This window comes from Thamnophis elegans, chromosome 3 (assembly GCF_009769535.1).
Source record: "Thamnophis elegans isolate rThaEle1 chromosome 3, rThaEle1.pri, whole genome shotgun sequence".
Lineage (NCBI taxonomy): Eukaryota > Metazoa > Chordata > Lepidosauria > Squamata > Colubridae > Thamnophis > Thamnophis elegans.
Window position 1 is genome coordinate 114852857 of NC_045543.1, and position 22640 is coordinate 114875496.

At 34.2% G+C, this 22640-nt stretch overlaps 1 protein-coding gene across 4 annotated transcripts in view; it reads left to right on the forward strand.

Moving 5' to 3' along the window:
• The window catches only part of IQGAP2 (IQ motif containing GTPase activating protein 2), a 137057-nt gene that overhangs the window by 113125 nt on the left and 1292 nt on the right, over positions 1-22640 (forward strand). For all 4 annotated transcript variants that reach the window (XM_032214429.1, XM_032214426.1, XM_032214428.1 and 1 more), the window contains 14 exons: positions 370-519; positions 2324-2487; positions 2887-3111; positions 5832-5972; positions 6291-6375; positions 9204-9436; positions 9897-10029; positions 12335-12437; positions 13709-13850; positions 15934-16021; positions 18203-18415; positions 19568-19728; positions 21568-21711; positions 21868-21976. In XM_032214429.1, coding sequence (XP_032070320.1) covers positions 370-519; positions 2324-2487; positions 2887-3111; positions 5832-5972; positions 6291-6375; positions 9204-9436; positions 9897-10029; positions 12335-12437; positions 13709-13850; positions 15934-16021; positions 18203-18415; positions 19568-19728; positions 21568-21711; positions 21868-21976 — 2091 coding nt within the window. The remainder of the gene's footprint in view (positions 1-369; positions 520-2323; positions 2488-2886; positions 3112-5831; positions 5973-6290; positions 6376-9203; positions 9437-9896; positions 10030-12334; positions 12438-13708; positions 13851-15933; positions 16022-18202; positions 18416-19567; positions 19729-21567; positions 21712-21867; positions 21977-22640) is intronic.

The following is a 22640-nucleotide window of genomic DNA, read 5'->3' on the forward strand; positions in this document are numbered from 1 at the left end:
TTCTTGTACTTAGAAGATATGTTAACATTACAAATGGGCTCACCAAGCTTCAAGTTTAGAAACCCAAGGGTTATTCTCTCTCTTCCTCTTCTCAATTGCCAGATTTTACTTAAACTCTCATAAGAAATTGTATTTCTGTTGCTGGGGCTTAGAGCCAAGCCATGCTCTAAGCACTGGATCTCTTCTTTTCAGGGGTTGCTTGATAAATTTTTTTCATAGTGGTTCTATTTTTGTACTTGATTAGGTACTCAGAGCCATACTACAAATTTCTCTCAAAATGCTAAATTGAAATGAATGTGATTGTAATAGCAAACTTTAATTTCTACCAAATATCAGATTTGAAGTGTTGGCATGGCTTTCATTTTTCAGGATGTTGTGTCACATAGCAAGAAGCTGAACAAGAAAAGCAAAAACCAGCTGCAAGAGATGGTAACTGGGGAAAAGCAAGGCATCAAAGGCTTGAGCAAAGAGAGGAGGAAAAAACTAGAAGCGTATCAACACTTGTTTTACCTTCTTCAGGTAAGTAATCAGTGACTGAGAATTTATAATACAGAGGATCATAGATTTCCTTTTTATTGGCTGTGGCAATAGCAGTTTTTGAAGCCAAACCAATTCAAATCAATTTGAACAAACCTCATTATAATGTAATCCAGCTCTTCAGTCCTCTAGGAAAACACACACACACACACACACACACACACACACACACGGAGTGCAAATCAAAATTTATTTTAAAAGAACTGGATACTACATTTCATCTTCTCTTTTTTCTTCTGCTGAAGATTACTCATTCTTGTACTTTCAAATACAAGTACACATACATTCACTTATACTCAATTATGTATATACATAGTACCCTTTTACTTGCAGTTTTTAGGATCAATCCAGAATTGAAATATGACCTATTACAAACATATTGGGAAGGCTGAATTCTTCTTTCTCTAGCAAAGAACAGAGTGCGCTAAATCTGAATCATGTGCATTTAAGAGGTACATGAACTCAGGCTCCATAGCTACTTGTAATCCTTTCATTAATCTGACAGATGGGAGAATTATTAAATGCATGATAAATAAATATCTAATTAGCTTTTGACCTAGCCCCTACCTCATTTCTTTGTCATGGTGCTGCCCACTGATAGCATATCACTGAAGGACCAAAGGATCATTACCCACCCCTCGGGTTACTCAGACATTTAAATTAGCAAGAGTGGTGGTTCTTTCATTGAACTAGAAAAGGTCAAAAAGTTATATTTGAGAAAAGAGATTTAATTACTTATGCAGTGAGAGAGAAAATTTGGCTATCTACACTGAATCTAAGGTAATAAAAATTAGCATGTATCTAAAGAGTTTTGCTCTTTATTGAAATGTATGTAACAAATCTAAGTGTTATTTTATTTAGTTCTGGCAATGATATACAGGTAGTCATCAACTTAACAACCATAATTGGGACTGGAATTTCTATCACTAAGTGATTCAGTTGTAAAGTGTGGCATCATCTGACTGCATTGATTAATGATGGCAATCCCATAACACCCCATTGCAATTGTTAAGTGACTTCCACCAGTCCTTAGGTAAGGATACTTCAAATGTAAGGGATTGTCTCCCCTTCAGCTGTGCCCTCCCCTTCAATTCTCCCAAACCATCATGCACAGCCTTGGAAAGAAAGCCCTGTGCAGCCAGCAGATGCCTCACAAAGGGCCATGCTGGGCATATTTGGTCAGGAGCAGGAGCAGGAAAACTATGATGGGCAATTCAGGCAGTAGGGGCTATGGAGTGCAAGAAAGGGAGGTAGGCAGGTAGGCTGCCAAATGCTCAAATTTTGATCACATGAGAGATGCTGCAATGACCATAACTTTGGGAAATGGTCATAGGCTGGTTTAGTCTAGTGGTTAAAGCACCAACTAGAAAGCAAGAGATTGTGAATTCAAATCACACCCTATCCACGAAAGCCAGTGGATGACTTTGACCTAATCACTTTCAGCTCAATTCACTTAAGGGATGTTGTGGAGAAAACAGGCGGAGTAAGATGTGCTAGATATGATTGTCACCTTGAGTTATTTGTAAAAATAAAGGTGAGATATAAATAAATAAAAACAATAAATAAATATTAGTTCCCTGATTATAAGGTACAATGGATATAATGTATGTTGAGGACTAACACAAGGTGAAAAGATTGCTAGAATGCTGCATTAGTTTAACACACTATATTTTATGTCAGTAATGGAATTTCTAGTCTAATGCTAACACTTTTACAAGAGAATTTTCGATCATTGAAAAATACATGTGGATATTTCATTCTGTTAACTCTAATATTCTTTACACAGACTAATCCAACCTATCTGGCAAAGCTCATCTTCCAGATGCCCCAGAACAAATCCACTAAATTTATGGATACAGTTATCTTCACACTATACAATTATGCTTCTAATCAACGAGAAGAATACTTACTTCTGAAGTTGTTTAAAACTGCTCTAGAAGAAGAAATAAAGTATGCATGTTATTTCTCTTCACTTTTTAATATTTGTATGAGTAGGGACAATAGAGCAATAGAGAAAAACTATGCATTAAACTTATATTTCCTTTAAACTTGTGTAGCTAATATAAAGGGTTTTTCATATAATGGGAAAGTAGGAAGTTGTTTCTCGTTGCTCAACATAGGATGCTTGCATCACACTTAAGCAGTTTTAAGGATCAGGCTGTAAACTTCAGGGGAAATGATGTGCATTAATTGAATAGATCTACATTTGTATTTCAAAATGTTCCTACATCTAATTCTTGCATTTTGCAAAAACATGATTCATGAAAAAAAAACCTCACTACAATAGCAAAAATACAATTTTGATGTCTGAAGTCAAAATATAAACGTTGCTAATTTTCTTTACTGCAGTTCTAAAGTAGATCAGATTCAGGATATTGTCACGGGAAATCCTACTGTCATAAAGATGGTGGTTAGCTTCAATCGAGGTGCACGAGGGCAGAACACATTGCGTCAGTTATTGTCCTCAGTGGTAAAGGACATAATGGATGACAAATCCTTAGTCATCAATACAAGTCCCGTGGAAGTGTACAAAGCATGGGTAAACCAGCTGGAAATGCAAACTGGAGAGGCCAGGTCAGTACACAACAAATGAATAAAACTGATTTTGATTTTCAGTATCTCTAGGGGCTGTTGCAAAATTTGGCATGAAAGAGGAGGATTATGACAGAATAAGTGACAAACAGCAAAGAAAAAAATGTTGGTTACTCATAACAACTGAAATTATGTGAATTCCAATATATTTGAAGAACCCTAGAGTGGGGAAGATTATATTAAACATAGTAAACCAGTGTTTTTCAACCTTAGAAGCTTGAAGATGGGCGGAGAATTCCCCTGCCAGCTAGGCTGGGAGTTGAATTCCATCCATCTTCAAACTGCCGAAGTTGAGAAACACTGCAGTAAATGTCTGTAAAGATTCTCAGTCATCCAGGTCATAGCTGTCTCAAATGTGCTTTTTCAGGAGGCAACTGGATTTGAATTTAATTTTTGTTATTTCTTTTGAAGACATTTCGCTTCTCATCCATGAAGGTTCTTCACCTCTGACAGGATAGTGGGGAATGGAAGGATTTATATTCCTTGCAGACAGTTGATAATCTGCATCCTTTTGGGGGGTTGTTGAAGCATTTGGAGGTTTATCTGTGTCCCCAGGGTCACCGAGTAACACTCCTGTTTCCTGTAGTCTGCCATTTTTCTCTGGAAATCCATTCCTATTCCCACACCACTCAAAGGGTGTTCCATCCCAAATTGTATAGCTAAAAGTCTATAGAGATTCTCTGTCATCCAGGTCATGGTTGTCCCGAAGGTGCTTTTTCAGGAGGCAACTGGACTTTCTTGTTTTTTTCTTTTGAAGATTTTTTTTTCTGTAGTAAATGGTTAGGAAGTCTATTTGGGGTTTTTCAACTTTAGGGGGTTTTTTTATTTTGAAAAAATAGTGACATTAAATGAATGTGATGATTTAAAATACATTGTATTTATTTAATCTCAAAAAATGTGGTAAATGACAATCATGCAACACATTTAAAAACATAATGGCCATGCAATCTATATAAGTAGAAAAATAATCTTTGATTTGATGGATTGATTATATGCTTTCAAATAGTGAAAGCATGACCACACAGATAGAACTTCTCCAGGATGAAGTTACATCACCAAAACAATGGAGTGCAGAATCTTTGGACATTTAAAAAAAACTTGTTATCTGAATGAAATGCTTAAAGACAGCAATACTTTTACATACGTTATATATTTAATATGATTTCCAGATGTGGAAATTCATTTTTGCTATACTTGAAGGCTTCTTGTTTCTGCTGAATGAGGCCCTTCTGCCCCAAAAGAGAGACTTTAAAAATACAATAATTTCCTTTAAAAAACCATTGTTGGTTTGATACATAGAAATGAAATACTTTTGAGTAGACTAATTCACAGCTATTATAAGGATGATATGTTTGATACGGATTCTGTAAAAATGTATTACAGGTCTTATTATACATATGTTTTAGATTCGCCCCAATTGTGCCCTTTATTGCATAAATGATATTTAATCATTCTGTTTGGGGTCTCAATATTTCTTTTTTTCTCAGATTTTTTTAAAAAAACCACTTCCTGAGTATACCGATGCTGTGCTGTTTCCTGGAAGTGTCATTACAATTTTGGGTCTCATTAAAAATATTATATAAGATAATTTCTTAAAATGTTTTGCATATATGTGCATATGTATCTTGAAATTCATGGGTGATGTGAGAATGTGTTTCCATTTAAATTATTATTTTTCTATCAAAATAGTTTATTTGGAAAACATGGAAAAATCCCATTTTGAAGTATAGTTCAGTGTTTTAAATGATCAGAAGTATTGGCAGTTTACATTTAGTGGTAATCAGGCAAACATTTATTTTCAGTGTTTTAGATTTATCTTGTACACTTTGGTATATTGAGCTGTTGCCATTAAAAACACTGGAGGACAAATTGCATTGAAAATATGATGTAGTCAAAGAAAATTGGGTTGGTGGTGGAATCAAATGCATCAGAAACATAGCAATCTGTAAGATTATTGGAGATGTCTCAATAAGTTCACAGAAAAATAACACTTTAGCATTGTTAAAATACTAAAAGGGATGCGGTGGTTCAGTGGTTAAGACATTTCGATATGAGCTCCTTGAAGAAAAATCACAGAACACAGAAGACCTGGCAGAACTTATCAGAAAACCTGGGGAGAAACTGTGTATTAAACCAAAGCAGGAACAAAGCAGCAGATAACAAGAACTTCTTTCTCAAAAGGACAAGAAGCAAAAATTCTCCCAGCTGGCAGACCCAATGAAAGCCATTTCAGTGTTTACCTTTCAATCAGAAAGGTCAACAGTTCGGTGGTTTGAATCCCTAGTGCCATGTAATGGAGTGAGCTCCCGTTACTTGTCCCAGCTTCTGCCAATGTAACAGTTTGAAAGCATGTAAAAATGCAAGTAGAAAAATAGGCACCACCTTTCGTGGGAAGGTAGCAGTGTTCCGTGCGCTTTTGGCGTTTAGTCATGCCGGCCACTGTTGGACAGCGCTGGATTTTCGGCTTTGAAATGGAGATGAGCACTGCCCCCTAAATTTGGGAATGACTAGGACATATGTGCACGGGGAACCTTTACCTTTACCTTTATTATTAAAATAAGCTGTGATGCAAATAATTATATAATCAATCCAGCAGATTCATTAACATATAAAATAGCTAAAGTATATTTTTTTTAAATGTTCAATAAAATATTAATTCTTCTGTGCTATGTAGATTATCATTTTCTTCTCTCTTTTTGTAGTAAATTACCCTATGATGTAACAACAGAACAGGCCTTGGCACACCCTGAAGTAATGAATCGACTAGAATCCTCAATTCAGAGTCTCAGAGCAGTAACCGATAAAGTCCTTGCCTCCATATTCTCATCTCTGAACTTAATGCCGTAAGTGCAGGAACCTCTGAGAATGTTGGTGGAACTCTTAATTAAAAGGCAAACTTATTTTGTAATTCCTTAGTTGTTTTATTTATTATGATATTTTACCAGCAGAGGGAAGTATTTACATCTCTATAACCAATCACATTCTTTAGATTTGAAAAAAACATTCACAATGTATTTTCTTTTTGAATATATCATCCTGTTTTGTTTATTTCTAAAATATTTAAATACAATGTTTTATTTTTCTTTTTTGGTTGACTTAAATATATTGTTTTTCATCCCAAGTTTCCACTTGTTTCCTTTTTCATCTGTTTTTGCATGTAGTTATGGATTGAGATATATAGCCAAAGTTCTGAAGAACTCACTTCATGAGAAATTCCCAGATGCAACAGAAGATGAGCTTTTAAAGGTAGATTTGCAAGGGTGATTCAACAGCTTCATTGTACTTTCTAAATATACGAGAGGGAATTTATGTATTTATTAGCACTGGATACAGTATAACTTAGGAGAACCAGGACAAAAATATAATATTTTTCTATCTGAAAACTGATTTCTTAGATAAAGATCAGTTATACTTAAACTTTTTTGATAATACAATATGTGGGTTAATATTCATGTGAATGGTGTGTTTTTAAAATTAATTATGTTATTATTTATATGCATTATTCCATATTAGTAAAGTATATTTTCTAGATCACAGAATATAAGTAAATGTAATCAGTTACAAATAATAATTGCAATTTTCTGCATTAAGGTATTTATTTTCCTGTTTTCAAACAACATTAAAACTGTTTTAGGCCTAGAATACTAGACATATGTTTGTCCTCCCTCAAAATGACAGGAAATGCCTGCCAATTTTTATCAGTTGTGAGTAAGGGAGATTTGGTGCAGGATTTAGTAGTATGTAAACAAAAGCCATAAAATATTTTTAACTTTGTTTCTATGTTATTTAAAGCTATAAATCTTTAAAAACAATTTATTACTCTAATTACAGTAAAGTTGGAACAAATTAATTTCTTGAATTTGTCTTGGTTGAAAATGCTTGTATAAAGTGACACTGTGATATTTCATCCAGCCTAGAAAGCTGAGGCCATGCAAAATACTTGCTTCACAATAAGTCTTAGGCATTTGCCTGAATGTGTGAAGGGTTCAAAAAGAGAAGAGGGTAGAACTTGCAGTTCCCTCAGCTTTATAGTTTCTATGAATTCTAGGAGATTAACGTGAATGCAACTCTAGCTTTCCATATAAGTCAAGATCCAGTCTGAGCTCTCTGATCATTCAAGTGGGGCTTTTGTTGCTTCAATAACTCTTTTTCTTTTCTTTTTTTTCTTTGGTGCCTTTGAGTCAGTATTGACTAGTTCCTGGAGTTTTCTTGGCAAGAGTTTTTGGGGGAAGGGGTTTGCCATTGCCTCCCAGTCTCCAGTTTCTAATCTGATGCTTTAACCCAGGAGTGGGCTCCTATGGGTTCGCCCAGGTTCGGGAGAACCTGTTGCTAACATTATGGCCGGTTTGGAGAACCTCCAAATCCCACCCCTGGCTGACCCCACCCACCCTGCCCTTCCCAGGAGTCTCCACATGGCTCATTTTGGATGCAAGGTAGGGCCAATGCAGAGGACCTCCGGAGCCCAGGGGGGACAGTTTTTGCTCTCCCAGAGGCTTGAGGAAAGCCTCCGGAGCCTGGGGAAGGTGAAACCAGCTCCCCTGCCATGGTACAGGGGGCTGACTAGGCCACAGCCACCATGACCACGCCCACCCAGCAACTGGGCAAAGAGATCATTGCTGAAATTTTTGAAGCCCATCCCTGCTGTAATCACTACATCAAACTGGCTCTTGCTCTGTCCTTTAGAAAGTCTCTAACGTTGCATGATTAAAGAGGTAAAAAGCTCATTTCAGCTCTAAATTTCTTATCATAGTGAAGATATTTCTTGGTGTCAAGTTGTTTTTTCCAAAACTTACTATTCTAAGAATATGGTCATTTAAGGCAATGAAGCAGGGAAGAAAAGAGAAGGAGAAGAATGGAATGGGATGTTTTAATTTAGACATCTCTTTGCTCCCCCTGCATGCTGTTAGATTGCTCTGCCAAAGAAAGCTATCTTATTTTTTAGTATGAAATGAGCTTTTTTTTGGGGGGGGGGGGGGGAGATGAAAATAATTGAGTGTGTATTCATTACTAAACCTTTATAGTCCATTTGTATAACAGTTCGGAAAGGCAAAGCTGTTACATAGAATCAGAAAGACTAACCACACCCATTAATTTGGGGGGAAATATTTTATTTACATGTTACTGTTTTGACAAAATGCAACAATCAATGCATCTATTTAAAATACTTTTTTATCATTATGAAACAGTTTTATTATTGAAAAGGATGACGACACTGAATTTAAAACAGTCTCCTCTGCTCATCCCAGCATAAAAACAGAACAAACTCTCATGCCTACTCTTTCACCTTATCAGTCTTCATTGCCAACTCCAGCTGCAGCCAATCAGTTGAAGATTCGTCCCCCATAAATGTTTGAGTGGTAGATAAGCATGTCTGTACGTGGGTAGATATACTGTATCTGCCAGGATTTGAGAAGGAAAGAAACAATAGGATTAAGAAAAGAGGAAAAGGAATAAATAGCTGTACCAAGAAAGGAAGGGAACTGGATGCAAAAAAGGAGAAGGAAGTGGGATAAATTAAGAGGAAAAGAAGAAAAGACAATGCTTTTGGCATTATAAAAAGAGTTAAAATTCACCAAATGGTTCTTCTCATGCAACTGATGTTCAAATAATTTATGGCTTTCAGCAGATTATCTGCATCCATTAGCACCTCCTACCCATTCACATGCAATGTCTTATAAACAAAATGTTTATAAGTCTCCTTTCTTGCATGTAATTATTAGGGAGGAAAACACATTTTCTTATTTATGTACATCTTAATTCTTACATAAATACCTATAAATAATTGCTGGAAATGTTGAGAATGTTTATTTTCTCTAAGTAGCATGATAAGAATCATACTATTATTAGTATTATAATAACTCATACTAAGTATTATACTAGACATAGGTATCAGTTATATCTTCAGATAAGGGATGTAATGATGCGCATCATAGGTTTGATCCAAAGCTATTGGATTTTATTCCTGATTTTCTGTTTCCGGTTTGTAGTATATAACCAATTGTTTAAGAAGTAGGGTTTAAATGGGTGAATAAAAATGCCAAGTAGAGGTATCTAAAAGTGACTTTCTCCAATAGATTGTTGGAAATCTCCTGTACTATCGGTTCATGAATCCAGCTATTGTTGCACCTGATGGTTTTGACATCATTGACATGACAGCTGGAGGGCAGATACATTCTGATCAGAGGAGAAATTTAGGTTGTGTAGCCAAAGTCCTTCAACATGCTGCATCAAATAATCTCTTTGAAGGGGAAAATGCTCATCTCTCGTCCATGAATAGTTATCTCTCCGAAACATATGAGAAATTCAGGTTGGTACTCATCTAATGTACTATAAAGCATGAATTGAAAGGATATCTTCTACACATCACTCACTGTATATATTTTTGTAAACTAGATGGTTTTATCTTCATTTCTTTTCATAACATTTCATTTTCTTAATATTCAACATTCAGATTCTGCATTCTTCTTAAAGCTGAGCCTGTATCAGAATTTTCTCAGGTGTGATTCAGACCTTTGCATGAGCACAGCACACCTCTGCTGTTCATTGAAGCAGCCCATCTTTTTTCTGGCTTTTCCACAAGCCTGAAAATAGATGCAGTTAATTAAACTACTATTGACTCTTTTAAGTTAACACTAAGGAGAAGATGTATTTTTAAATGCTTTTTCTCCATATAGGATAACCATTTTATCCTGTCCTGCATTTAACCAATTGGATAGTGGTGGCATATATATGTAGTATTCTGAAATTCTATTCTCTTTCCACCTTAGAAATTTTTTTCAAGCCGCATGTGAGGTTCCTGAACCTGAAGAAAAATTCAATATTGATGAATATTCTGATATGGTGACTCTTAGTAAGCCAGTAATATATATATCTATTGAAGAAATTATCAACACACATTCAGTAAGTGCATGCAAAGAAAGTTGTAAGTTTGGGCATTATGGATCTGAAATATAAAATGTATAATTTAATGATAGAGACCAAATATTTTTTTCCTATTGGAATTAGATTCCTGTGATAACCTGAAGATTTGAGCAAATACTTGGAGACATTAATAAGAAATCATTTCTGTAGGATTCTTTAAATTAGGAAATGTTCAAGAGTATTCAATAAATTTTCAAAGAAAAGGTGAACTGTGTTACTTTCTTTTTTTCTTAGTGTTAACAAAGACAATCATTGCATATAACAATTATTGGGAGAAAGAGCAGGAATTCTTAGTAAAAAGTTTTGGAAAGACACCTGTTTATATTTTGAATAGGACACCTGTTTATATTTTTACATTTTTGTACAATCCATTTCATAGAGAGTGGAAAGGAATTACAGTTGGATAGCAGATTTATTTCTTTTTTATACTTCTTCAGAATGTTAGTTTTAAACAAGACCTGTTACATATGTATACATAAATCTTTAAAAAGAACACAAAGGATAATTGGGTTCCATACATAACCATTTTAACCATGCCTTATTTAAATATTCCAAAAAATATATAATAGATAACCCAAATAGGAGAAAACTAGAACTATAGTGGTGCAATGGAACATCTAAAACCTAATTTCAGATCTCTATAAAATATTTCTAGTTCTCTTAGTTTATGTTTGCAACATAAAAATGTGTATTAATTTAATGCCTGAATATTTAATCTCCTGAAAGATTAGAATTATTCAGATTTGATCTTCAGAGTTCTGAGTTTAATACAATAGGCAGATAATTTAAGTTCAGGACTAGATTTTGTAAAATTATAATGGTATGATATTCAGGGCGTGGGCGTGGTTAAATAACAATTTGAGAAATAGTGATTATTTAATGGAAGTTATTCATTATCATGGTCTTCTTATTTCTTACACCACTAGTAAAATTACTTATTGTAGGCAAGCTAATTAGAGGAAATCAGTTCGGATGGTCATTCTGTTTATATTTATAAATTAACATTTCTTTCAAGGTTGATAATTTGGGCAGTTGAAGAAACTGTATCTGCATCTCTAATAATCATTTATGGTTATAGATATAGTTCCTCTGATAGTGTTAATATTTGCTGACTGTAGAAAAAGCATGGTTGAAAAGTTAATGCAGCACATCTTTCTAAAAACATTTGGTTGAGATTATTGCTTAAATGTTTAAAAAGCTTAATAAATTTTGACCTGCTTTTTGACCTTTAACCTTTTTTTTGTATTCCTGAGTTTTAAATCATGTTAATTAACTTCCTGAAACTGAAATACATAATATTTTTGAGGAATACATTTGGAACTTTATAGAAATCCAGAGAACATTTTGTTTTTTACAAGAACAATGATTTTTAAAGACACTATTGTAAACCAAAAAAAAAAAAAACCATTCCCGTAATAGAAAGGATGAAATGCTGCAAATCATATTGAACAAAATAATCCTCCACTGAAGAGAGAGAATAATTTCCCACTTTCTGCTATTTTGTATTTTTTTCTATGGGTCTCCTCAGTTCTGGGGACAATAAAAATTGCCCTCTCACACTTTATTAGCACATAGTTTCTTCTGCCAGCAGATGCCATCCAAAATCTATTAAAATTCTCAACTGTGAAATGAGGTATTTTGTAGGAACAATAGATTTGTAATAGAGAATTGGAAACCATTAAATAAAATCCTCTCTCAGTGAATTCTTTAAATCAGACATTTGATGTTGGTTTCATTGACTAATAATGTATGTGATTTTAGTGCCAAATGTTTTTAGGATTGTGACAATTCTGTATTAACCAAATCCAATTAATATGAAAGAAAAGAACAGTATTAATTTTAAAAATTATATATTATTTTCAGATAAAAAATATATTTTTTGCATATACAATAGCAGTTTTTAATAGCAAACCGGTGGAATAAATTACAATTCCAAAAATTAAGAATCTATTTTAGGACTGTATCTTATTTCTTCTACATAAATTTTTCTGGTTGCTTGATTCCTAAAATGGCATTGAAGGGACACTTCAGAATGGGGTGATTTATTTCCTGTTCATGTGAAATAATTTCTTCCATATGAATATGGGTTTTGCATTTTTCTTTATGAATGCATATTGCATTTACTTCTACCAAGTCTCCTGAAATGCTTTTTTAGTATCCCTTTTGGTTTTGTGTTTATTTCCATTTATAGTATTATCATTCTAGTTCTGTTATGTATTTAAATATTTATTAGCATATGAAAGGTTTGTATCCATAGTTTTGACAAGTATAATCTCATTTACAGCTATTGTTAGAACATCAGGATGCCATTGCTCCAGACCAAAATGATGTCTTAAATGAACTGTTAGAAGGGTTGGGGAAAGTTCCAGATGTAGAGACTTTTCTTGGTAAGATAATACAACAAAAACCACAAAAAGGCAACTAAAAGATTGAATATAACCTGTGCATAGATTTAAAACAATATCTGTTAAACTAGAACAATATTTTTGTTGAGTTAGTACAAGTTGTCAGGAAATTTGTTTGTTTGAAAATGTATTTCCTTCCTTTACAGTGGAAGTTGCACAACTACACACACACACACACATACACATGCGAAAACATTGCATAGAGTTCTGGACAAAAACATGATGAATGCATATATTTTCTTAACATGAAAAGGGTACATTTAATGAAATTAAGTTCAGAATGAATAAAGAGAAGATTGTGAGGTGGTCCACTTTCTACTTAACGTTTGGTCTAACTCTGGAAGCCTGGTTAGCAGCATCATAAGACATTTCTCCTCTATATCTGCAGATGTCTGCTAGGAAAGAAGCTGATAGTAAGATGCGCTCTACAGACTTGTGACTCAACATTCTTATTTCTTCCAGGATTCATTCATTTTCTCTCTCCCTCTCCCTCTCTCTCTCCCTATCTTTCTATCTATCCGTATGTATGTATGTATGTATGTATGTATGTATGTATGTATGTATGTATGTTTCCCATTTAGAACTTGCAATACAGAGTCTCATATGATTCAATATAATCAGTAGGTGTATCGTCCTTTCTATCAGCATATGATTTTAGATTCTTTTTTTTAATCTGGTGTTTTGCCAGCTAAAAAGTAAGTAAGCTACATATGTGTACATGCATACATGAATATGAAAACCAAAAGTTAATGCCAGAACTAATTATTAGAAAAAGCACAGGTACATTTGTGCAAGCTGTTAAATGCCTTTACAGATAATTCAGATTCTTAAGATAATAAAAATGAAAATTGTATTTTTTCACAGCTCTCCAATAATATCAAATCATATGTATGAGAACTGCCAGGGAAACTCCAGCATCTTGTGTGTATGCTAGCCAAATCTTTAACAAAAGCAATCCACAGAATGACTTGTTTTAGCATGTAGCATAGAGTCAGAGTTGTCTATAAATTTCTTACCTCTTTTATTCCCATAACTATCCACAATAGAATAACATGTTTAAGTAATTGAACAACAAATATACTTTGTGTAGTTCATGTACAAAATCTTCCTGAATTTTTTTCAGTCATTGAAAAGTTTTTTTAAAGTAAGCATTATCTATGTAGTGTTGTCTTTATGTTTGTTCTGATTTTGCATTTTTTTTTTTAACTTCATAAGCAAAAAGTTGGAAGCACTAATTTTTTTTTTCTCTGCAGGGGAAGGAGCTATTGATCTCAATGATCCTAACAAGGAAAATACTTTAAATCAACTTGTTAAAACAGAAATTTCTCTTTCACTGGCCAGGAAATATGATTTGCGGGAAGGGGAAGAACAAGACATTAAGGGCCTAATGATAAAGTATGTTTTTAAAATATATGGTATTGAAAAGGCTTTTGTCAATGAATCGTAGTAATAATTACTAATAATCATGAAAATCTTTATGTAGACTTTGACTACATGTTGAGAAGAAGTATTAGGCAGTAATAAATATATGTGTCTGTATGTATATGAAAACATTATTTAAGTCCAATAGGTAGTATTATAAGAGCCAAGGTGGCGCAGTGGTTAAATGCAGCACTGCAGGCTACTGCTAGATCAGCAGGTCAGCGGTTCAAATCTCACCGGCTCAGGGTTGACTCAGCCTTCCATCCTTCCGAGGTGGGTAAAATGAGGACCCAGATTGTAGGGGGCAATATGCTGACTCTCTGTAAACCGCTTAGAGAGGCCTGAAAGGCCTATGAAGCGGTATATAAGTCTACTGCTATTGCTATTGCTATTGCTATATAGTAGGTTTAATACTGAGTTTTATAAGCATTCTTAAAATCACAAATGCACAGTGATACATATTTAGGAATTTCCTTAATTCCTGTCTTGTTATTAAGTGCAGTGTTGAATTTGTATGATGGTATTTGGCTGTCTCTCTAAATTAAAAGGCTATTGGAAATTTCATAGAAAAAACACTGAAGTGGTTTCATGATAAAGTTACATGAAAAAGACATTGGGCAGTAGGACATAGATTAGACTTTCAGGAAACCAGAGGAAACATCTGCCTTGGATTTGTACAGTTAGAAATATTTAAAGTACTTTTTTTTTAATGTACAGAGACCTTCTTCTGTGGGGATATGATGAAAATTAACTTCTACTGCTGCTATTTACTTCTTAGTAGGTCTGCTGCTATTTACTCCTTAGTAAAGAAGGAGTTTCTATGAGTTGTGATTGATCTGTCTGTCTATGTTCTATCTATGTTCTATCTACGTGTGGTGTGCTTTCTTTATAGTGTCTGGGAGCATGAATACAGCACCTGTTTACAATTACTTACTGCTCTAATTTTTCCTTGTGATCTCACAGCTGCCCCTTGCAGCACCTGCACAATTCTGGGAAAAGATGCAACAGCCTTAAGGAATTGCAGACAGATGCTATGCTGTACCAGATAGCTTTTTGTGTTGGGAATCTGGAATTCTTCACACACCTAATCTGTATATGTATACACATTACATTTCTGTATGATAATCAAGAATATAATCTCTGAATAGAAAAGAGTGAGCTTTCTTTCACATAAACTATGAGATAATTTTATAATTACATTTGAAGCAAAGGAAATCAGAAGATTCTATTTTCTTTCTTTCTATACTTTTCTTTTTTATTTGCTGTTTTTGTTCTTTATTAGTTTGGGTTGGATTTTATGCTCTTTGTAAAACTTTTAGTTAAAATTACTTTAAAAATGAATATTATTTTACCATTTCACTCCAAAGTTTTTTGCCAGATATAACATGTATAAGAGGCAGAATTATACTCTTACACTTAATCTAAAGTATTTCAATATGAGGACTTTCATTAAGACAACAGTGAACAAATCATGCTATTCTTAAAAAGCATGACAACTGCAGTTCATAAACAACAGAAGGAAAAAGCAATACAGGAGTCCTCGACTTACAACTACAATTGAGCCAAACATTTTTGTTGCTAAACAAGACAGTTATTAAGTGAGTCATGCCCCAGGGTGTTGTGCAGGCAGTTCCAGGAGTCAATGTTGATTTGAAGGCTCATACATACATCTCCAGAGAACATGCTACAGAAATCAATCAACATAAAGCCACAATTAAACAAGAATAGATTGACTTATGGTAGTTTGAATATTCATAGTGTTGAAAGTGCTTGCCATCACTTCTAGATTTCATTTAGTAATTCTTTGCCTGGATAGGTTGCATTCCCTCATGCCTTCAGATACCTATGCCTTCTCTTTTGATTATATATTCACATCAAGTTAGTGGGCTTTCCCATTAGGTCTTATATAGTAATCCTCAGGGAGGATACATACTTATATGGGAGGACTCTATTGATATAGTGAGAATTATTTCCGAATAGATATCTATATATAAAATAATGTAGCAGTCTTTAATCACTATCCATTAATCACAATTTCTCTGATTGTTTCATTAAGAACAAAAAGGCTAATTATGGACGTAATACAAGCTCAGCCTGGGGAGTCACTTGCAAAAATTCTGGAAATACCAGCTTCTGAACTTCAGGTAACCATTCCATTTTGTATGTATCTGGACATTTCAATTCCGAAATAATATTGTAAAAAACACATTTGCGAATATATTCTTAAAGTAAAGTAGTCATCTCCATTCTGGAGAATAATTGAATAACAAGTATGTTATGTGCTTATTTTGCCCTATTTCTAATAACTTAGATTAGCACTCTTCTCCCTTCGTTTAGAAGCTAGGATAATGTGATCAGTGCAGGATGATTCCCTAGACCCAATAGCTTATCCGTCCCTAACATGATGACTTTCAGACATGGTGAACTACAGAACCCTGTCAGCAGAGTTTCAGACCCTGCTGGCTAGAGTCTCCCTTAGCTCAGAAAATAGGGATGCCACTACTTGCTTCTCTAGTGAGAGGTTTCCCGTTCAACATGGTATATGTGATTGGATAGAAAGATCAAAAACATTCTGAGAAAATGTCAGGAGCTGCATCACAGTATTTATGTTTACATGCTTTTACATATTGATCTATCTCCGTGATGGAGAACCGATGGCATCCATGTCCAAAGTGCCATGTCACCTGGCACGTGCGGCGTCACCCATTCCTCTTTTGGGTTTGATAATATGAACCCGGTATCTGATGACATTTCTAACACTTTTCCGATTTATTCTTGAACATTGTGGCTATTCTCATCGGGAATAGGTGCCACCTGTAAAACATCTTATACAAATTTTCTTTATATGCTGTTGACATTGTCATTTTATATTTTGAGACCACAATTTCTGCCAATTCTCTAAGTCAATCCCAAATCCAAAGTTTTTCCCCCAAGCCATCACAGATTCTTTAACTTGTCCTTCTTCTAGCTTAACTGCTAATAAATATCCATATAGTTTTAAAATTACCTTTTCATCTGTACCTATCAACATTTTATCTAACAGTCATTTTATCATGGAAACCTTCCATTTTAAGATCTTTATCATATCTAGAATGTATTTGCGCATATGAAAACCAATTCATCTTTATACCCTGCTGTTCCAGTCTTTGCATAGATTTAAGTTCACCCTTTGCATTCAATATTTCACCATATCTAACTGTTTGTTCCTTTTTGTATGTTATTGGATATGAAAAGGCTTCAATAATTGATATCCAGACTGGAATTTTTAAATAATGTTGCCTTTTAATCTTCTCCCAATTTAATAGCAAAGCATCATGTATATAATGTCGTCTAAAATACCCCTGTGTTTTAGTTCCCTTGTATCATAGAAAAGAGTGCCATCCCAACAACAAATCATGTCCTTCTACAGTCAATAATTTAGAATTTCTTAATGTTATCCATTCTTTAATTATATTCCAGTTTTTTATCTCTTGCCTTCTGTAATATTTGTGTCTTAATTGCTTTCTTAGTGAGTCTTATATGAACTTCTCTTGGGAGACTGTTTCTCACTGCATATCCTGTATAGACTCGAAACATCTCGTCTATACCATCCATCATTTTTTCTTTGTTTATCTCCAGGGCATCTGCCAGAATTTCTATCATTATTTCTGCCAAGTTTTCTCCATTTTTCACTTCCATGTGTTGAAATCTGAGGAGCATAATGAATTCTTAACCACTACATTGGTTTCCTTGCATGCTACATCTATCTGTTAGGAAATATTTGTGTTGTAATAATAGAACTAAAAATATTTCTTGCCTCAGGCTTGTTTTTTAAACCACTTTTAAAAAGAGTTATTCCTGTTAAGCAAACCAGTGTAGAGGTAAGAACTAAGAACTAAAGCTAGGCATTCCGGATTCAACTCTGCCCTCAGTCACAGGAACTCACTAGGTGATTTTTGATTAGTCATTCACAGCCCAACAAGCACACAGATTGCTGTAGGATAAAATGAGGAAAGTTTTCTTCTTCTGGATGTCAAGGAAGTCATCTTAACCTCCAGAAAAGGCAGGATATGAAGAAATATGAATAAAGCCAGCCATGTAAAAATGCCACAGCTCTCTCTGTTTCCACACCACCACAAAATCTGTCTTTATTGCTGAATCTTCCTTGCCCTGCCCAATGTTTTTGTTAGATGTATTGGTTTTGTGTATTCATGAAAATATAGAATATGAAATTCTTAATTCTGATATGAACATATAAGCTTGCTTATATAAATGGTGGTAAACTTTCTCTGCCTATAAATACAGTATATACCTGCAATCTTACTTATCTTGCTATTTTTTCTTAGGAAACGGAACATAAGAAAATAATAGAAAAACGTGCAATTTTGGATTCTAAAACACCAGAGAAAATGAAACATAGTCAATCTATCCTTGAAGAAGGGCAATTGCCATTAGAACAAAAGAAAAGAAAAATTCAAAGAAACTTGCGAACATTGGAACAAGCTGGGCTGGTTTCATCTGAAAACAAATATCAAGAAATCATCAATGAAATAGCCAAGGTTGTAGCAATATTATTATATTTTTCCAATCATTTTCTTTTTTCATCTTGAATATAATATGTTCATTTTGAATAAAATAGCATGTTGTAAAGTGAAATGTAAGCATCGATGAAATATTCATAGTAACCTAAATTAAAGAAATGATAGGGTTGGATATCTGAATATGATATTTATTCATGAATTTTAAATATATAATTTTTTATTATTAACTTAATTTGATTGCAAGTTCATCCTGCAATGACTCTTAGTGGGTTATTCTCTGAATTATACTTAAAAAAAACAGTTGTGGTAATGAACTACATGATGCAGCTTCAATGTTTAATTCAGTTGCCTGAATTGTAAAGATTCATACATAGTGTTCATTTTTAAAGTGCAAGGATGGTTTTGTAGTTACCATGTAGAAAGTATAGTGTATTCAGCTTCTCCATAATAGCAAAATGTCCCAATTACTTGCTTCCTAAATACCAGTATTGAATCTCAGTGTTGAAAACTGGTTATGTCTAGATGAAATTAAACATTATATAGCATCACAATGAGCGCTTTGTTTGGATAAGGAGATTATTTTTTTATATTGTGTTCCTATTGCTTATAAGCTGCCTAGAGATGAGTGAGCAAGTGGTCATATAAATTTCCTAAATAAATAAATGAACAATTGCTTTGCCAATATAAATAGTCCTTGATTTTCAACCAGTTGTTTAGTGGCTGTTTGAAGTTACAATGGCACTGAAAAAATGACTTATGACCATTGTTAACACTTATGACCGTTGCAGCATCCCCATGGTCATATAATCAAAATTTGGACACTTGCCAACGGCTTGTACCTATGACAGTTGCAATGTCCATAGGACATGTCACCTTTTGTGATCTTCTGACAAGGAAAGTCAATGGGGAAACTAGATTCACTTAATAACCATATTGCTAAGTTAACTGCAGTGATTCACTTAACAACTGTGACAAGAAAGGTTGTAAAACGGAGCAAAACTCATTTAATAACTGTCTTGCTTAGCAACAGAAATTTCCCTTCAGATTTCTATCATTCCTTTTCCTAAAACCTTACTTTATTCTTGCAGCTTTCTAAGGTAGGGTTTGTTTGCAGATTTTAAAAAAATCCAGGTTGGAAATGAATTTTCCTCTTTTGAAATGATTTTTTAGGACATCAGAAATCAAAGAAGATACAGACAACATCGAAAAGCAGAGTTGGTAAAACTTCAGCAGACACTGAATGCACTCAATTCCAAGAAAGCTTTTTATGAAGATCAAATAAATTATTACAATACCTACATTAAGACATGTTTAGATAATTTGACAAGAAAGTGAGTAAAATATTTTCATATACAAAGAAAATACTTTCTATGGCAAATGTTTGCATTATTGTTACCTGTTACACCTTATTAAAAATCAAAACTATGCTGTTTTATGTTAGAAAATAAATTACTGAACCTTTTAAACATTTAAACAAATCTTAAAGACATTGAGGAACCTCTCAACTTAGGCGATGCTGAGACTATTTTTCATAATTATATGGATGGCTGCATATTTTAATACAGAACAGCTTGGTGCTGTGAAAAAATTATGGAGACACTGTGAGTGTTATGAATCAAAAAGGTTTGGGAAATTGGTGTAATATTCTAAATGCTTTCAAGTAAACAACTTCATATGTAAAGCAAGTGATCTTTTCTAGAAGCTGGTATTATGCAGGGATCGTCAATTTATGTCCTTTACATCAGCGGTCCCCACCTCCTGCATTGCAGACCAGCACTGGTCCGCAGCCCTCCAGGAACTACGCCACACAAGTGAGCAAAGCCCCATCTGTGCATGCACAAGATTTAGGCAACTCACAAAACTATGCTCCCCGTTCGTGGGAAAAAACACCCTCCACAGAACTAGTCCCTGGTGCCCAAAAGATTGGGGACCACTGCTTTAGATGCAGGCTCTGGGGCACATTGCATTAATATTGAAGAAATTTACAATTTAAATTCAGTACCAAAATGGTTGATCACTGATAGTGCCGTTATAAATAAAGCAAATAAGAAGAGGGAATGAATGTATCATGCCTTGCAAAACCAAATAAATTATGTCTTTAAGATTTCTAATCTAAAAACAAAATATTTCTCTAGTAACTACACTGTTATGGGACACAATATTTTGCCCATAGTCCTAGATGGGCAAAATATTATTAATGAATATATTCCCTTCCACAGACCGGAAAAAATGCCTACCCCTTATACTCCTGAAGCACATAATTCAGGGTCTATGACAATTCGCCATGGCCAGTTTGTCACGGCCAACTTGCTGCAGGGCAACTCACCATGGCCATCTCACCACAGGAGAATTCACTGCTGGACCAGAGTTACACTAATATCAAAGAAATGATGGAATAGAATCTTTAAAGAAAGTGTGCAAAAGGAGGGACAGAATGAAATGTGAATGGCAAAAATTTAAAATAATTTTTATTTATTTTAAATAATTAAATAGAATTGTTAAATTGTTCCATAGCGAGTTGTTCTGCGGCAAGTTGGCCATGGTGAGTTGGCAACAGCAGGTTGGCTGTGGCAAGTTGTCCCATTTCCCATAATTAATTATCTTTATTATTGCACAGCTTTTTTTCCCTGAAAGTCCAGAAACAAGGTCAGTTCTTTGCATATCCAATGCCAGCTTGGTCTAGTGGCTAAGGCTTCCAGGCTAGAAACCAGAAGACTATGTTCAAGTCCCAGCTTAGCAATCAAAGCCAGTTGGATGACTTTGGGTCAGTCACTCTCTTTCAGGCCAACCTATCTCACAGGGTTATTGTCGGGAAAATAGGAGGAAGAAAGAGCATTAGATTTGCTTGCGACCTTGAATTGTTTATATATAAAATAAAGGCAGCATATTAATTAAATAAATACATAAATTTCATCCAGGCATCAAGACATTAGGAAGATCCTGGCTCATAAAATGAGGGTGGAGGTAACGATCATCAACTCTTTCTTATTTTCATTTCATTAATTTATTAACAGACATTCCCCTTTTAATAACTTGTGAGTGCCTTTATTCCTCAAAAAATTTGAATATAAAAACATTTGTATTTATTTTAGTGTTGTGTTTATTAGCAAAAGGAAAACATGTTTCTTCTGTGACTAGCCTAACATTTATTTATCTGATTCAATTTACAGAAATTCACGAAGATCTATTAAATTAAATGGAAAGCAAGAGGAGAAAAGTGGAAACAAACTGAAAAATATTTCACTGAAATACACAGCAGCAAGACTATATGAAAAGGGAGTTATTCTAGAAATTGATGAACTTCAGCCTAATCAGTAGGTGTTGTATAGCTGATTTATTTATTCAAATGGATTTTTCATTTTAGAATTTAAATGAGTCATTTTTCAGAAGTGTTTTGGTTTTAACCCCTTAGCATTGTAATGTGAATATATTTCTATTTACAAATGATTATTTTTCTCTTCTCTTCATAGATTTAAGAATGTGATGTTTGAAATTACACCTGGTGAAGAAGTGGGTGACTTTGATATTAAAGCTAAATTCTTAGGTGTGGAGATGGAAAAAGTACACCTCCATTTTCAGGTAAATTGTATTTTTAAATCATATATGCTTCATTAGAGTCTTTTCAGGACTATTGTGGGAGTAGAAAGAAGAAAATAACTTGCAACATATATTTGGGTAGCATCTGAGGACCTATTTTGAAATGGAGGGTTTTACAATAGTTTATTCTTGTTAAACGAATCTTCATTTCAAACACTAAAAAAGCAGAATTCCATCAGTTACATGCAAATCAGTTCTTGGATTTGTTGCCAGGTTTATTACTGATAAACTTTGAGATAAAACACACACTGCCACAAATTAGGAGAACTGATTAGATCAGTGCTTTTCAACCATAGCAACTTTAAGATGTGTTGATATCAACTATCAGAATTCCTACCCATCATAGGGAATTCTGACAGTTGAAGTCCACACATCTTCAAGTTCCAATAGTTGAGAAACACTGGATTAGATTACTCCAACATCACTATTGACAATTTGCATAAAGTTCAGTTTTCTTACAGAGGTGCTTTCTTGTAATGCAGGATTATAAAGTAGTCACAATTCAGCAGTACTTTGCCAGTATTTTGGCGTTTTTCTGGTTTTGCATTTGTCGTTAGGTTTGGGTCTCTCCTTTCCCAGTACAGGAACACTAATCTTCCCCCAAATAAAGGAAAAATAACAAGGAAGCAACAAACTACCATACTGT